Raw genomic sequence first — 18,134 nt, forward strand, 5'->3', positions numbered from 1 at the left:
AGAAATGTTTGCACATTTATTACAAATAAAAAACTGAAATACCTTATTTACATAAGTATTCAGACCCTTTGCTATGAGACTCCAAATTGAGCGTATGCTCTTTCCATTGATCATCCTTGAGATTCCACCTATGGTAAATTCAATTGATTGGACATGATTTGGAAAGGCACACACCTGTCTATATAAGGTCCCACAGTTGACAGTACATGTCAAAGCAAAAACCAAGCCATGAGGTTGAAGGAATTGTCTGTAGAGAGCCGAGACAGAATTGTGTCGAGGCACAGATCTGGGGAACGGTACCAAACAATGTCTGCGGCATTGATGGTCCCCAAGAACACGGTGGCCTCCATCATTCTTAAATGGAAGAAGTTTGGAACCACCGAGACTCTTCCTAGAGCTGGCCGTCTGGCTAAACTGAGCAATCGAGGGAGAAGGGCCTTGGTCAGGGAGGTGACCAAGAACCCGATGGTCACTCTGACAGAGCTCCAGAGTTCCTCTGTGGAGATGGGAGAACCTTCCAGAAGGACAACTATCTCTGCAGCACTCCACCAATCAGGCCTTTATGTTAGAGTGGCCAGACGGAAGCCACTCACATGACAGTCCGCTTGGAGTTTGCCAAAAGGCCCCTAAAGACTCTCAGACCATGAGAAACAAGATTATCTGGTCTGAATGCCAAGCATAAAATTTTTTAGGAAACCTGGCACCATCCCTACAGTGAAGCATGGTGGTGGCCGCATCCTGCTGAGGGGATGTTTCTCAGTTGCAGGGACTGGGAGACTAGTCATGATCGAAGGAAAGATGAACGGAGCAAAGTACAGAGAGATCCTTGATGAAAACCGGCTCCAGAGCGCTCAGGACCTCAGACTGGGGCGAAGGTTCACCTTCCAACAGGACAACAACCCTAAGCACACAGCCAAGACAATGCAGGAGTGGCTTCGGGACAAGTCTCTAAATGTCCCTGACTGGTCCAGCCAGAGCCCGGACTCGAACCCGATCGAACATCTCTGGAGAGACCTGAAAGTAGCTGTGCAGCGACGCTCCCCATCCAACCTGACAGAGCTTGAGAGGATCTGCAGAGAACAATGATCTGCAGAGAAGAAAGGTGTGCCAAGCTTGTAGTGTCATACCAAAGAAGACTCTAGGCTGTAATCGCTACCAAAGATACTTCAACAAAGTACTGAGTAAAGGGTCTGAACAATTATGTAAATGTCATTTCCGGTTTTTTTTTATACATTTGTAAAATGTTCTAAAAAACTGTTTTCATCATGGGGTATTGTGTGTGTGCATTTTAGAATAAGGCTGTAATGTAAAAACAAAAGTGGTATAAGTCAAAGGGTCTGAATACTTTCCAAATGCACTGTCTGTCAAGCCAAATCTGAACCCTAAACAACAGGAAATGTACGTTTTTCCAATGACATGTTGCTTAAAGGGATAGTTCCAGCATTTAATCTATTTACCCAGAGTCAGATGAACTTGTGGATTCCATTTGTATGTCTCTGCGTTCAGTATGAAGGAATTTAGCGATAGTTTCGAAAGCCAATGCTAACTAGCATTAGCGCAATGACTGGAAGTCTACATGTACAGTAGCGTAACTACATTTATGGTAGCGTAACTTCATACTGCATGCAGAGACATAAGAATGGTATCCACAAGTTAATCTGACTCTGGGGAAGTAAAACAAGGTTCTCACAGTATCCCTTTAATGTAAACTGACACCATTATACAGTGGAATACTATATCATAACCATGACAACACTGAGACACACAACACTTAGACACCCAAGGAATGGGAGTCACCTGGAAGAACAGGCTGTCTCCACACTGTCTCCACAGTGCCTCTGATCGAGGCTTGTTCTGACAATACTTCTCATAGATCTGCAGCTCTTCTTTCTGGAGAGAGACAGACACTTAGCAATGCAACATAACAACACAGTAACGACCTTCAGTTTCCAAATTAAATCAACACAAGGAACTCACCCTTTTCAAAAAGCAGGTCCCTACCAATTCTGGCCTTTCCATGCAATTTTCAAGCTCTTTGAAAAATGTCCTGCGAACAAGGATGAAGTCAACTCAATTAAAAAGTTCAACACATTTCCTGTTTACCCCTTACAAGGTACATAAAGTACTGTATAACATTGGATACAATTGCACATTCATCAGATTGCCATTTCCTATGCTGGTAAGTTAAGAGTATGTTGGGAAATTATAGCTGGTGGACAGTCTGTGCACTTCTGTTTGGAACGTCTATGATGTGTAAAGTTATGGAAGCCATGGATGTCTGTCTGAACAACAAGGTTGGGATTTTTGTAGGGCCCTGCAGTTGACATTGAATTAACCTACTGAACCCTGAGCCTTCCCAATGAGTGTCCCATTAGTATCATGCTTGGGGGTTTGTCCTGGGTTTTAACTCCGTAAGCATTTCCACACCAGGGAGTTAATACAGTAAGTCCTTCAGCTATGGACACTGGACAGTATTTAGCTGAGTAGAGATAAAACATTACACAACAGAAATTATCCACTGATAATCAAATGATAGTGTTAAGAGCTAAAACCCTGGCACTGAAATGTTGACATATCTGATATATATGTGTTATGGATATTGTCATTGTATTAGAAATATGGACGAACTGGAAAAGCGGGGGTGAAGGAACATGTTCAAGTGAATGTGTCTGCATAATATTGAATGCCCATGTGGCGTGGAGCTCTATGGGTCCCTGTGGAACCTTTTGTTTGCCCCTCTCACTGTAACCTAACCCCACCTGAGAGGGAGTGATCACAGGGCCTTGCAGAACAATGGGTGTCCATCACATGGGGCATCACGCCTAGAACACAAAACCCCCAAGACAATACCGAGCTCACTGTCAATTGAGTTCTCGCAGCCAATCACAATGCAGGATGTATTTTTTTATTTAATTTTTTTACTTCTTGCTCAGAGAGGTATTTTACAAAGCAAGATCAACGACTCTGCCAGTTAACTTACATAAATAACGTATGATAAAAAATAAAAAAAGATAAGCTTCAAATATGCATGGTCTGATTGACCCAACAACCAAAAGTACATATCTTAGTTTAGCTTTCCTCATAAACCAGAAAATCAATCAGTAGATATCAAAGTTAGCTGGCTAAAGGCTTCTGCATACTTCAGTTAGGCTGGCGAACTCGGCTAGGCGAACAGAACGAGTGCCCTCGCATACCTTCCACATTCGCTTGAAAAACGAGAAAAAAGCAGCAATAGTACTGTTTGTCCATGTTGAGATGCCGGAGTCAGTATTAATCTAAGATAATTCAAGACATCCGTCATTAATTTGGATGTTTTTGCCGTAGAGATCTTAGTCGTGCAGTTTTACATCTAACTAGGATGTTTGGTACAGTATTTCTCAAGTGGAAACATTTGCATGAAAACGAATCGTCTATAGTTGTATGACAACAAACACTTAACTGAAGATTCCCTACTGTTGACCAATTACCGACGAAGGGGCGTAGACTTCAGCTTCAGAACTTCGGCTTGCCTCGAGAAAAATGTTTATGCGCACGAACAGCCGAAAAAAAAACATTGCCGAAGACCGAAACAAAAGTCACAAAATCTCGTCATAATACAGTATATGCACGAACTGTTCCGGATGGGAAGAATGCGGACGCCTTAACTTATTGATTCTGCTTTGTGGCATACCGTTCTGGTGATAAGGAATGTTATTTGGAGCCTTCATAGTTGACATAGCGGTACAATGTGTTCTATATATAGCTTCCATTGAAAAATGGGGGGGGAACTTCCCAAGCTGTGAGAAAGAATAAAGTCACCAGTTGTTCCATGTGAGTGCCTGCAGCCAATGAATGCATGGTAGAAATGTGTTAAACACAGGTCAGGTTAAGAGAAGTTGTTAGCAGTGGGAGACCAGTGAGAGGAAGAAGGCTATCTCTCAGGATTGTCATGTGGCAGGGGGGATGGGGACCATGCCAATCCTTTTTTCTTTTGACGTTGCAGGCACATTTGTCAACTCACTGAATATGGAAATGTAATTTACAACGAGACGGAGGAAATTAGGTCACCTGTTGTGAAATTCATATATTTCTGGGAGATTGCCAAACAGTACATCTTTCTTGTTCTCCAGGGCTGCGGGGATGAGGGGGGAAAGCTCTGTGTTGTCCAGCTCGGCAGCATATCCCTGGAGAAGAAAATCACATTCAAAGCCAATGAGTAATGGCTCAGTGAAAACAATGATAATGTCAACGCTTCTTTGATAATCTGAACCCAATAAAATCCAGTCCTCCACATGGCTTTACACATAACACTTGAATGAACATTATATGAACTTCAATCAATCAATCAATCAATCAATCACTGACAGTTTGAGTAGCCTAATGACTCATCTAATCGATAAAGACAGCACATTTTAAGTTCAACAAAAGTTCACACGGCATTCTGAAATGGGCAGATCTAATGCAACATTTACACTGACAGTCAATTCGATTTTTAGAAAAGGGTTTTATTTTCCCTAGGTGCAGTAAGCAGAGAAAGGAGCGCTTTCTCTACTGTCTCCTTGACATTATTGCCACTAACTGGCAGCGTTTCACAGTCACGAGAGAGCCAATTAAAGTAACAAACGCACCTCCATGATGCTCTGCAGCTCCTCGACGTACAGCCTCTCAGTTTCAATAAGCTCGTTCATGATGTGTCTGGGGAGGAAAAATACAGGATCCGTCAATACACAACAATTGCAGAGAAGCCCTTTAGTCGTATTTGTCAATGCAGATAGATTAATGAAACCCATAATGAGGACATCAACTGCCTCTCACACACTAAGTGCTTTGTCAAAGTTCTAAATGATCACCAACATCATCATTAGGTTATTGTACAAACCCAAAAGAGGCTCCGCTAAAGACAACAGTACAGCACCCCAGATAGGAGGTACAAGGGGGGAAAATAAGACCTTTGGAGAATTAACCGAGGAAGTTGTCATAAAACCAACCATCTTGAGCAAAGCTAACATTTCCAGACTTTAATGGCCCCTTTAATGTGCACATTTGTATGAGTTCTGAGGTCTTGATTTTTATGTGCCATCACGAGCCCATCGAGACACTGAGTGGTGTTTGATGTATGGTCACATTTTATAGGTCAATAAAACTCCTCCAAAAGGCCCCGCCAATCTCACAGAGGCAAGCATCTGTTATATCATAGGTGACTGCCTCCTAAGTCCCAACGCAATAAGATCTGTGCATATCGATTTTGGAAGATAGGGCAGCATCATGTGAATAAATATTATGGACAGAGATGCCTTGATTGAAGCCCTGGAGGGAAACTGTTCCATGTCGCCATGTGCCTAGCCTGTTATTTGTGCTCCTAGGTAAAATCATTTTTATTGATACATACTCTGCCATCCTCCCTCATGTTGCTTAAAGCAACACCAGCTAAGGTGTTAGTGTATAAAATAGCTTAGATCTCCACACACCTCGGTGTGCCTAGAATTAAGTCAGGGAGCAAAGATAACCTCCTCCAACAGAAAAACAATGCCATAACTATATAAAACAACTAATGTATACATGTCATGTACTACAAGACAATGCCAGAGTTCGCCCCTGTGCAAACCCTCTCCTAATGTGATCCTCGGGAACACTGAATTGCCTTTATTGTGCAGAATTTGTAGTAGCTGATGCAACTCAGATGACACAAATTCCAAGCTCTGGTAATCTGGCATATGATCCAGCTTCACTCCTGCTGGTTGGCTTCACTGATATGATAACGCAGAGAGAGGATCATAGACTGATTCGGGTAAGGCAGGCTGGAAGAGGGGAGGTACAGGGGCTGAGCTTTCCCCCTCTAGCCCAGTGGTTTCCTCCCCCGCTCCCATTCTGCTCTCTCAGTCTTTCACAGTCACACAGCGTAGAGACGAACAGACAGAACAACTCAAGCAGGAAGCTGGAGGCTAATGCTGCCATTCCTTACACACAGAGGGGAAAGAGAGAGCGGGAAGGAGAGAGGGAGAGGGAGAGAGAGTGCTCGTCTACAGGAAAAGAGGGGCATGGGAGAATAGTTTGCTGTACTTTTCCCCGCAACACGTGGATGGAACTCTCACAGGCTGGTAAGTGATCTGGGAGAGGAGAGGGAGGGGGTGGGGGGAATTGTATGCGCTAGCTGAAATACTTTGTTTTTATTTTTCACTTTATTTAACCAGGTAGGCTAGTTGAGAACAAGTTCTCATTTGCAACTGCGAGATGGCCAAGATAAAGCATAGCAATTCGACACATACAACAACACAGAGTTGCACATGGAATAAACAAAACATACAGTCAATAATACAGTAGAACAAAAGAAAACAAAAAGTCTATATACAGTGAGTGCAAATGAGGTAAGTTAAGGCAATAAATAGGCCATGGTGGCGAAGTAATTACAATATAGCAATTAAACACTGGAATGGTAGATGTGCAGAAGATGAATGTGCAAGTAGAGATACTGGGGTGCAAAGGAGCAAGATAAATAAATAAATACAGTATGGGGATGAGGTAGGTAGATAGATGGGCTGTTTACAGATGGGCTATGTACAGATGCAATGATCTGTGAGCTGCTTTGACAGTTGGTGCTTAAAGCTAGTGAGGGAGATATGGGTATACAGCTTCAGAGATTTTTGCAGTTTGATCCAGTCATTGGCAGCAGAGAACTGGAAGGAAAGACAACCTAAGGAGGAATTGGCTTTGGGGGTGACCAGTGAGATATACCTGCTGGAGCGCGTGCTACGAGTGGGTGCTGCTATGGTGACCAGTGAGCTGAGATAAGGCGGGGCTTTACCTAGCAGAGACTTGTAGATAACCTGTAGCCAGTGGGTTTGGCGCACTAGCGGTTCTAGGGGGGGGGGGGGGGGTCCAGTGCCCCTGTGACAGAAATTTTGGACCCCCTTGTGGCCCCCCTAAATGTGGAGTATGAAATAATTTTTACATAACACATTTTTGCTGTTGTTCTTTTTTATCATCCGTTGTTAGACAGAAAATGCAAATAAATTGTTGAATGATTATGAACATGGTCTTTTGCCTGCTAATGCCTGCAATGCAGTGAAGAAAACGATATGTCTAATGTTACTGTCTAATGTAACTGGCCCCTCTAACAGAACAACTGACCCCAGCTTGGCCCCCCCCAGTTGAAATGGTCTAGAACTGCCACTGGTTTGGCGACGAGTATGAAGCGAGGGCCAACCAATGAGAGCGTACAGGTCGCAATGGTGGGTAGTGTATGGGGCTTTGGTGACAAAACGGATGGCACTGTGATAGACTGCATCCAATTTGTTGAGTAGAGTGTTGGAGGCTATTTTATAGACGACATCGCCGAAGTCGAGGATTGGTAGGATGGTCAGTTTTACAATGGTATGTTTGGCAGCATGAGTGAAGGATGCTTTGTTGCGATATAGGAAGCCGATTCTAGATTTAATTTTGGATTGGAAATGCTTAATGTGAGTCTGGAAGGAGAGTTTCCAGTGTAACCAGACACCCAGGTATTTCTAGTTGTCCACGTATTCTAAGTCAGAGCCGTCCAGAGTAGTCATGCCGGACGGGCGAGCAGGTGCGGGCAGTGATCGATTGAATAGCATGCATTTAGTTTTACTTGCGTTTAAGAGCAGTTGGAGGCCACGGAAGGAGAGTTGTATAGCATTGAAGCTCGTCTGGAGGTTAGTTAACACAGTGTCCAAAGAGGGGCCAGAAGTATACAGAATGGTGTCGTCTGCTTAGAGGTGGATCAGAGAATCACCAGCAGCAAGAGCAACATTATATTAACTTAAGCTGCTCAAAGCAAAAAGGTGTCGACTTTCAGTAGAGGGTTTGAGAAAGAAAAGTCAGACTGTGAAAAACTAAAAACAAATCTATGCTCATGTCGCACTCCTGAATTCACACTGCTTTTACAATTAGCTTGTGGGGAGATAACAGCTAACGGTAGCATCATCGTGGGGATGGAGGGGGAGAGGCCAACACTCTTTCATGGAATTGGAACCTAACCCTCTTGGTAGGTTTTAAAACAATAGACACAAGAAATCTAACAGAATTCAATATTTTCTTTCGACTCAACAATGATATGGAATTTATGTCATTTAAAAAAATCATAACAGCTGCTAACACAAAAAATAACTCAATTTAGGTGTTCTTATCTGCCTATTCTATTGTGTTTTAATCTATCTGAACTTACTCAGAACCCAACTTAGCACAAAACTGTAGTTCTTTATACTTCTCTATAGATGTCTACTGCATTCTCAAACCATCGTTGTTGAGCTGATGAATAATAAACCACATTCATGTCTCCAAGAGTTTACATTCCTGGACTTATATTCTGGGAGGTTGGCTCAAAGATTTTTTCCCCCTTTCAAAGGAACTGCATGGGGACAGTTGGCTTTACAAGGCATTGATCAGTGAAAAGGTTTGCATTGGTAGGGATTAATGTTTCACTAGTCTAGGGGTGGGCAATAAATTCAAGTTTTAGGTGTTCAAGATTGGCCTGTATTTTTTTAATTTTTTATAATAAATCTCCACCCTCCCCCAATTAAAAAATAAAAACCCTCCCCTGAATAAGCTCACGGGCCATATCCTACCTGCGGGCCGTTTGTTGCCCATCCCTGCACTAGGCCTATCATTTAAAATATATTACACTTTGTAGCCTATAATAACGCTATGGTGAACTTCTGTTGTAAATAGTTTTGAGAGAGAGAAAATAGAGTACATGACCAAAAGTATGTGGAGACCTGTTCGTCGAAAAGCTCATTCTAAAATCATGGGCATTAATATGGAGTTGGTCCCCCCTTTGCTGCTATAACAGCCTCCACTCTTCTGGGAAGGCTTTCCACTCAATGTTTGAACATTGCTGCAGAACTTGCTTCCATTCAGCCACAAGAGCATTAGTGAGGTCAGGCACTGATGTTGGGCAATTAGGCTTGGCTCACAGTTACATTTTTTACATTTTAGTCATTTAGCAGACGCTCTTATCCAGAGCGACTTACAGTGCATACATTTCATAAATTTTTTCCCCCCGTACTGGTCCCCCGTGGGAATCAAACCCACAACCCTGGCGTTGCAAACACCATGCTCTACCAACTGAGCCACACAGTTGGCATTCCAATTCATCCCAAAGGTGTTCGATGGGGCTGAGGTCAGAGCTCTGTGTAGGCCAGTCAAGTTCTCTTGACAAACCATTTCTGTATGGACCTCGCTTTGTGCACAGGGGCATTGTCATGCAGAAACAGGAAAGGGCCTTCCCCAAACTGTTGCCACAAAGTTGGGAGCACAGAATCGTCTAGAATGTCATTATATGCTGTAGTGTTAAGATTTCCCTTCACTGGAGCTAAGGGGCCTAGCCCACACCATACTGCAAATGTTTGTCTATGGAGATTGCATGGCTGTGTGCTCGATTTTATATACCTGTTAGCAATGGGTGTGGCTGAAATAGCCACATCTACTAATTTGAAGGGGTGTCCACATACTTTTGTATATATAGTTTATATTTTTGTTGTTTTGGTCAGGAATACTCACAATTCCTAAAATGTCAACCAAACAAATGCAACCTTTTGTGATTACAATAACCTAGAAAGTAAACAACAATCTTATTTCTACCTCTTATTGACACTCATATGTGACACCCAGACATGGGAGGAAATTCTAATTGGGAGTTGAATGTTATTTGCGTTGGGACTGTTGGATAGATGGCCATCATGGTATTGACACAAGGTTATATGATGCATGCTGTCAGGGCCGCTCATTGTTGTGGGCCACTGCCTAAATCTGCTGCTGTAATGATTTTTTTTTGTCATGATGACTGTTTTGTACAGACCTCAGCAATTCCATGCACTCTGTTAGTTTAAAGCCCCTCCATTATTGAACTTTCGCTGGGTTGGCTTATGCATTCATTCACAAAAGATTCAGCAACTACAGCTATACGGTTGAGAGGGTTAAGATACTTCACACTGTGAACAAGCACCTACAGAGGATGGACTCTGACAGAATTTTCCATCATCCTTTCAGAGATAGAGCACAATGGGATGGAGTGCCTTCAGAAAGTATTCATACCACTGGACTTATTCCACATTTTGTTGTGTTACAGCCTGAATTGAAAATGGATAACATATATATTTTTTCTCACCCATCTACACACGATACACCATAATGACAAAGTGAAAACAAGTTATGAATTTATTAATTTAATACAGAAATATCTTATTTACATAAGTATTCACTGTATCACTGAGTCAATACTTTGTAGAAGCATCATTGGCAGTGATTACAGCTGTGAATCTTCCTGGGTGAGTCTCTAAGAGCTTTCCACAACTGGATTGTGCAACATTTGCCCATTATTCTTTTCAAAATTCTTCAGGGTCTGTCAAATTGGTTGTTGGTCATTGCTAGACAACCATTTTCAGTTTTTGCCATAGATTTTCAAGTATATTTTAGTAAAAACTGTAACTCGGCCACTCAGGAACATTCACTGTTTTCTTAGTAAGCAACTTCAGTTTAGATTTGTTTTAGGTTATTGTCCTGTTGAAAGGCGACACATCTCCCAGTGTCTGGTGGAAAGCAGACAACCCGGTTTTGCCGGTGCTTACCTCCATTCTACTTCTAATTTTATCCTGAAAAACTCCCCAGTCCTCTACGATTACAAGCATAACCATAACATGATGCAGCTACCACTATGCTTGAAAATGTGTTGTATTTAATTTGCCCCAAACATAACACTTTATATTCAGGACAGAAAGTTAATTGCTTTGCCACATTGTTTTGCAATATTACTTTGGGGCCTTGTTGAAAACAGGATGCATGTTTGGAAGAATTTTTTTCTGTACAGGCTTTGTTCTTTTCACTCTGTCAATTAGGTTAGTATTGTGGAGTAACTACAAAGTTGTTGATCCATCCTTAGTTTTGTCCTATCACAGCCATTAAACTATTAAAACTGTTTTAAAGTCACCATTGGCACCATCGTGAAATCCATGAAATTCCTTCCTATCTGGCAACGAAGTTAGGAATGACGCCTGTATCTTTGTAGTGACTGGGTGTTTTGATACACCATCCAAAGTGTAATTAATAACTTCACCATGCTCAAAGGGATATTCAATGTCTGCTTCTTTTTTTCTACCAATAGGTGCCCTTCTTTGCGAGGCATTGGAAAACCTCCCTGGTCTTTATGGTTGAATCTGTGTTTGAAATTGACTGTTCGAATGTGGGACCTTATAGATAATTGTATGTGTGGGGTACAGATATGACGTAGTCATTCACAAATCATGTTAAACACTATTATTGGACACAGAGTGAGTCCTTGCAACTTATTATTTGACTTATTTAGGCTTGCCATAACAAAGGGGTTGAATACCTATTGACTCAAGACATATCAGCTTTTCATTTTAAATTCATTAGTAAAAATATAAAAATACAAAATTTCACTTTGACATTATGGGGTATTGTATGTAGGTCAGTGACATAAAAAATAAAATTAAAAACAGGCTGTAACAACAAAATGTGGAAAATGTCAAGGGGTGTGAGTACTTTGTGAAGGCACTATAGGCATGGGAAAATAACAGATACAGTGCATCCAGAAAGTATTCAAACCCCTTGACTTTTTCCACATTTTGTTACGTTACAGCCTAATTCTAAAATGTCTTAAATAGTTTATTTCCTCATCAATCTCCAATCAAATCAAATTTTACTGGTCACATACACATGGTTAGCAGATGTTATTACGAGTGTAGCGAAATGCTTGTGCTTCTAAATCCGACAGTGCAGCAGTATCTAACAGGTAATATCTAACAATTCCACAACAAAACCTAATATCTAACAAATTACACAACAAAACCTAATACACACAATCTAGTAAAGGAATGGGATGAGAAAATATATGAATAAAATATATGGATGAGCAGTGACAGAGCGGCTAAACATGCAATAAATAGTAAAGAATAGATAGTGAAGGATACAGTATACAGTATATACATATGAGATGAGTAATGCGAGATATGTAAACATTATTAAAGTGACTAGTGTTCCATTTATTAAAGTGGCCAATGATATCAAGTCTGTTGGTAGGCAGCCGCCTCTCTGTGCTAGTGGTTGCTGATGGCCTTGAGATAGAAGTTGTTTTTCAATCTCTCCCAGCTTTGATGCACCTGTACTGACCTCGCCTTCTGGATGGAAGCGGGGTGAACAGGCAGTGGCTCGGGTGGTTCTGGTCCTTGATGATCTTTTTTGCCTTCCTGTGACATCGGGTGTGTCCTGGAGGGCAGGTAGTTTGCCCCCGGTAATGAGTTATGCAGACCGCACCACCCTCTGGAGAGCCTTGCGGTTGTTGGCGGTGCAGTTGCCGACCAGGCGGTGATACAGCACGATAGGATGCTCTCAATTGTACACCTGCAAAAAGTTAGTGAGGGTTTTCGGTGACAAGCCACATTTTTCAGCCTCCTGAGGTTGAAGAGGCGCTGTTACACCTTCTTCACCAGACTGTCTGTGTGTGTGGACCATTTCAGTTTGTCGGTGATATGTACACCGAGGAATTTAAACTTTCCACCTTCTCCACTGCTGTCCCGTCGATGTTGAAAGGGGGGTGCTTCCTCTGCTGTTTCCTGAAGTCCACAATCATCTCTTTTGTTTTGCTGACATTCAGTGAGAGGTTATTTCCCTGACACCACACTCCGAGGGCCCTCACCTCCTTCCTGTAGGCTGTCTCATTGTTGTTGGTAATCAAGCCTACCACTGTTGTGTCTTCTGCAAACTTGATGATTGTGTTGGAGGTGTGCATGGCCACGCAGTCGTGGGTGAACAGGGAGTACAGGAGGGGGCTGGGAATGCACCCTTGTGTGGCCCCAGTGTTTAAGAACAGCAGAGTGGAGATGATGTTTCCTACCTTCACCACCGGAGGGCGGCCCGTCAGGAAGTCCAAGACCCAGTTGCACAGGGCGGGGTCGAGACCCAGGATCTCAAGCTTAATGATGAGTTTTGAGGGCACTATGGTGATCAATACTGAACTGTAGTCAATTAACAGCATTCTTACATAGGTATTCCTCTTGTCCAGATGGGATAGGGCAGTGTGCAGTGTGATGGCGATTGCATCATCTGTGGACCTATTGGGGCGGTAAGCAAATTGAAGTGGGTATAGGGTGACAGGTAAGGTAGAGGTGAAATGATCCTTGACTAGTCTCTCAAAGCACTTCATGATGACAGAAGTGAGTGCTACGAGGCGATAGTAATTTAGTTCAGTTACCTTAGGTTTCTTGGGAACAGGAACAATGGTGGCCATCTTGAAGCATGTGGGGACAACAGACTGGGATAGGGAATGACTGAATATTTCCATAAACACACCAGCCAGCTGGTCTGCACATGCTCTGAGGACGCGGCTAGGTATGCCGTCTGGGCCGGCAGCCTTGTGAGGGTTAACACGTTTAAATGTTTTACTCACGTCGGCCACGGAGAAGGAGAGTCCACAGTCTTTGATAGTGGGCTGCGTCTGTGCACTGTACTGTCCTTAATCTACACACAATACCCCATAATAACGACAAAGCAAAAACAGGTTTATAGAACTTTTTTCAAATGAATAAAATAAAACAGAAATATCATATTAAATAAGTATTCAGACCCTTTACTCAGTACTTTGTCGAAACACCTTTGTCAGTGATTACAGCCTTGAGTCTTGTTGGTATGACGCTACAAGCTTGGCACACCTGTACTTGGAGAGTTTATCCAATTCTTCTTTGCAGATCCTCTCAAGCTCTGTCAGCTTGGATGGGGAGCATTGCTGCTCAGCTATTTTCGGGTCTCTCCAGAGATGTTCGATCGGGTTCAAGTCCAGGCTCTAGCTGGGCCACTCAAGGACATTCAGAGATTTTGCCCGAAGCCACTCTTGCGTTGTCTTGGTTGTGTGCTTAGGGTCGTTGTCCTGTTGGAAGGTGAACCTTCACTCCAGTCTGAGGTCCTGAGCGCTCTGGAGCAGGTTTTCATCAAGGATCTCTCTGTACTTTGCTCCGTTCATATTTCTCTCGATCCTGACTAGTATCCCAGTCCCTGCCGATGAAAAACATCCCCAGAGCCTGATGCTGCCCCCACCATGCTTTACCGTGGAGATGGTGCCAGGTCTCCTGCAGGCGTGACGCTTGCCATTCTTGGTTTCATCAGACCAGAAAATCTTGTTTCTCATGGTCTGAGTACTTTAGGTGGGCTGTCATGTGCCTTCTACTGAGAATTGGTTTCCGTCTGGCCACTCTACCATAAAGGCCTGATTGGTGGAGTGCTGCAGAGATGGTTGTCCTTCTTGAAGGTTCTCCCATCTCCACAGAGGAACTCTGGAGCTCTGTCAGAGTGACCATTGGGTTCTTGGTCACCTCCCTGACCAAGACCCTTCTCCCCCGATTGCTCAGTTTGGCCCGGGTGGCCTGCTCTAGGAAGAGTCTCGGTGGTTCCAAACTTCTTCCATTTAAGAATGATGGATGCCACTGTGCTCTTGGGGACCTTCAATGCTGAAGACATTTTTTGGTACTCTTCCCCAGATCTGTGCCTACAGACAATTCCTTCGACCTCATGGCTTGGTTTTTGCTCTGACATGCACTGTCAACTGTGGGACATTATATAGACAGGTATGTGCCTAGCCAAATCATGTCCAATCAATTGAACTTACCGCAGCTGAATTCCAATCAAGTTGTAGAAACATCTCAAGGATGATCAAAGGAAACAGGATGCACCTGAGCTCAATTTTGACTCTCATAGCAAACGGTCTGAATACTTACGTAAATAAAGGTATTTCTGTTTTTAATTTAAATACATTTTCCTCAGTAATAGGCCTACATCCCATTGGGCAAAAAACTTGTTGAATCAACATGGTTTCCACGTTATTTCAACAAAAAAATGTAATGTGATGATGTTGAATCATTGTGGAAAACTGATTGGATTTGCAAAAAGTCTTCAATGAAAGGGAATTTGGTATTTTTTTCACCCAACTTTTAATCGAAATATTAACCTAAATAAAATGACATGGTGAATTTTTTTGTAGGGAGCTCTGAGCATACGCGTTTTGACAGCTTTGCTTCTTCAGTTTTGAATCGTTGGAATTTGAGAAAAGTTACAATTTCGCCTTCAGCCTTACTGTTGTTCTTTCACCCCGGTGAGTAGGTTGATTGAAAAGCCACGTTACCAGTCTGTATTTATAGGCCTTCAACCAATATTGCATTTGGACTGTCCACGCATTGTGGACTAAATGCGATTGCTCGACCCACGGCTGTTGTTGCTGTTTGGGTAGCCTACCTTGGGGACGTGAGGATGGATGCCCCGTTCCACGTTGGACAGAATAAGCACGCTTGATTGACATCGCCCTGCGGTTTTCGCACTTTAGCACTGTTGGAATAACTTCAAAAGTACTTACTGGGTTTAGCCGGCGTGATGGATCAAGCACATCTAGTGGTTTCATTCTCATCCTCAGAATGACTCAATAACATAATATTGACTCACAATTTCAAATGCATTTCCTATTAGTGCAATATGTTCATATTTTTGTCTTTCTCTTTTCAGATCCTATGATGTGGAATGCTTTGTGACTGTGGACACATAACAAAACGATGATGACTAGAGACATGATTGTCTCAACAATACAGACCCAGTAGAGAGCAGAGTGGAGAGTTGTCAGGAGGAGATGAAATTTAACTGAAGACCAACATTTCTCTGAGGAGCCTATGTCTCCCGTTGGGCAAATAGGATGGAACTCAGACACTCCCAAATCATTTGGAATAATTGTGAAAGTAGCAGCCTGTCAAACGCAACAACCTATTGGACTTGACAAAAAGATAGAAAAGGGGGGGCAAGGGTAGGAAGGATTGAAGAATGTTTTGGAATTTCAGAAGGATCAGAAAATGTCAATGTGTACAGCTGGTGATGACGTGCTTTGTCCTGTCCGTGTTGATGGTGTGCTGGGAGCAGCTGGACCACCATGTGGTGAGCCATATGAAGTCCTACTCCTACCGCTACCTGGTCAACAGCTACGACTTCATCAACAAGAGCTTTGGCATCAGCCAGAGGGAGGCTAAGAGCCAGAGCAACTTCCCGTACCTCATCAACCACCATGACAAGTGTGACAGCAATGAAGTGCTGTTGCTGCTGTTCGTCAAATCTTCCCCAGAGAACCTGGAGAGGAGGCAGGCCATCCGGGCCACCTGGGGGAATGAGTCCTACACCCAGAGGGAGTTGGGGGCCACCGTGAGGGTGGTGTTTGCCCTGGGGGTCCACCCCAACCCCCAGCAGAGGGGCCGTGTACAGAGGGGGCTGCTGGGGGAGGACCAGGTCTATGGGGACCTGGTCCAGCAGGACTTTGTCGACACCTTTCACAACCTCACCATCAAACTGCTGCTGCAGTTCCGCTGGAGCCACAACTACTGCAGCCAAGCACGTTTCCTCATGTCAGCAGATGACGACATCTTTGTCCACATGCCCAACCTGGTGCACTACCTGCAGGGCCTAATCCGTCAGGGGGCCCGGGACCTCTGGGTGGGCCACGTGCACAGGGGAGCCCCACCTAACCGCCGGAAGGACAGCAAGTACCACGTGCCTTATGAGATGTACCAGTGGCCCTCTTACCCAGACTACACGGCGGGGGCAGGGTACGTTGTCTCAGGGGACGTGGCTTCCAAAATCTACCAGGCCACTCTGTCCCTCAATGCCTCGCTGTACATTGATGATGTGTTCATGGGCATCTGTGCCAACGCCATGGGGGTGTCTCCCCAGGAACATGTTTACTTTTCAGGGGAAGGGAAGGCCCCCTATCACCCCTGCATCTACGATAAGATGATCACCTCTCACGGACACGTGGCAGATGTCCGGTACCTTTGGAAGGCAGCGACGGACCCCCAGATCCATGACATTTCCTCTGGCCTGTTGGGAAAGATGTACTGCACAGCAGTGAAAGTAATGCTCCTATGTAAACCTTACTATTTAAATACCTACCCATGCAAGGCAGCATTTTCATAGTGTACTGTAAGGCTGCACAGAATGTCACTGCAGTCTTTATTTTTTATATATATTTCAGTGTCTATAGCTGGTATCATTTTCTAAATAAAGACCAAAGCCTTGTTCTTGAGCATATATTCACCACTCCTGCCTTGGCTTGATGGATACTGCAGTTGTACTTTGTGGTTTAGCTAATTGTGTGATGGTAAACAGACTGTTTATGTTCTTGGCTGCATTCAGGAACATTTTGGCTGGCTGCATGAAGTTGTAAGGGAAGAATAATTTGAATAAATTACCTCACAGTCTCAAGAGGAAATTCTGTCCAGCGTTGATAGCTGACATTAGGGTTTTTATTCAGTTTTCTATTGCTCATTGAATTAAACTGGTTGAAAGTGTACCGTCTGTATCCTACTCATTTTACCTTCCCTCTTATCTCTATAGAGCCAACTCCTTTCTTCCCCCACCCCTGGTTTCACTTCTCCTAAAATGTCAGGCTGCAAACCATGAGCAAACACAATTTGCTTTAAACCCCATCCTGCTCACTAAATCATTCCATATGAACTTTGCTCCCCCATCTCTCCCTTTCTTACAGTCTGGGCCCCCCGATAAGGTAACATACAGCATTTAGTGACTCTGCAGAAAGGAATTCACTGTGAAACTAACTACTCTCTGAAATAAGCTAACTAACCCCACCTTCAAACATAAAGCACTTCCCAATGTTTGCTAAGGGTCTTTAACATTCTCTACAATTATAAATCTGGCATGTGTAATAAAGAAATCTGAATGTTTGGCAGTGAAAATGTGGATTTAGTATGGATCTCTAGCGGCCCTAGCCTACAGCAGGGGTTTCCCAAACTCTGTCCTTCATTTACTTCTTGCGGTTTTTATCTGTTGCTACTTTATGCTCCAAAAGAGACATTGTCAGGGACATCACAGGCTATATGTGTGTTTTATGAAAATCTTGTGTACAAAAAAAAACCTTATGCATAAATACCCAGAACTGTTACAGGACATTTTAACATATCAGGTGACATACCATATGTACATAAGCTTGTGTACGTCTCATTTCAACTTCATGCAAATACACATGGCCTACAGTGACTGCTTCTAATGCCTGTGCTTGGCAGAGGGGAGTGCAAATATCATTCACTTCCTGTGCTCATTTTATTTCCGTCTTTCAGCCACATCCCTTTGAGATTGAGGCA

At 43.3% G+C, this 18,134-nt stretch overlaps 2 protein-coding genes across 10 annotated transcripts in view; one reads left to right on the plus strand and one right to left on the minus strand.

The window, feature by feature from the left end:
- LOC106584308 (guanine nucleotide exchange factor DBS) overlaps positions 1-18,134 on the minus strand; it is a 90,677-nt gene that overhangs the window by 29,922 nt on the left and 42,621 nt on the right. For all 9 annotated transcript variants that reach the window (XM_045706531.2, XM_045706534.2, XM_045706532.2 and 6 more), the window contains exons 16-19: positions 4,608-4,674; positions 4,048-4,163; positions 1,978-2,047; positions 1,798-1,890 (exon numbers count right to left, since the gene is read on the minus strand). In XM_045706531.2, coding sequence (XP_045562487.2) covers positions 1,798-1,890; positions 1,978-2,047; positions 4,048-4,163; positions 4,608-4,674 — 346 coding nt within the window. The remainder of the gene's footprint in view (positions 1-1,797; positions 1,891-1,977; positions 2,048-4,047; positions 4,164-4,607; positions 4,675-18,134) is intronic.
- LOC106584309 (lactosylceramide 1,3-N-acetyl-beta-D-glucosaminyltransferase A-like) lies at positions 5,747-17,324 on the plus strand. Its single transcript, XM_014169415.3, has 2 exons — positions 5,747-6,077; positions 15,502-17,324. Exon 2 carries the CDS (start codon positions 15,811-15,813, stop codon positions 16,948-16,950), a length of 1,140 nt encoding a protein of 379 aa, XP_014024890.1. The 5' UTR covers positions 5,747-6,077; positions 15,502-15,810; the 3' UTR covers positions 16,951-17,324.

This window comes from Salmo salar, chromosome 23, assembly GCF_965601325.2.
Source record: "Salmo salar chromosome 23, fSalSal1, whole genome shotgun sequence".
Taxonomy (NCBI): Eukaryota; Metazoa; Chordata; class Actinopteri; order Salmoniformes; family Salmonidae; genus Salmo; species Salmo salar.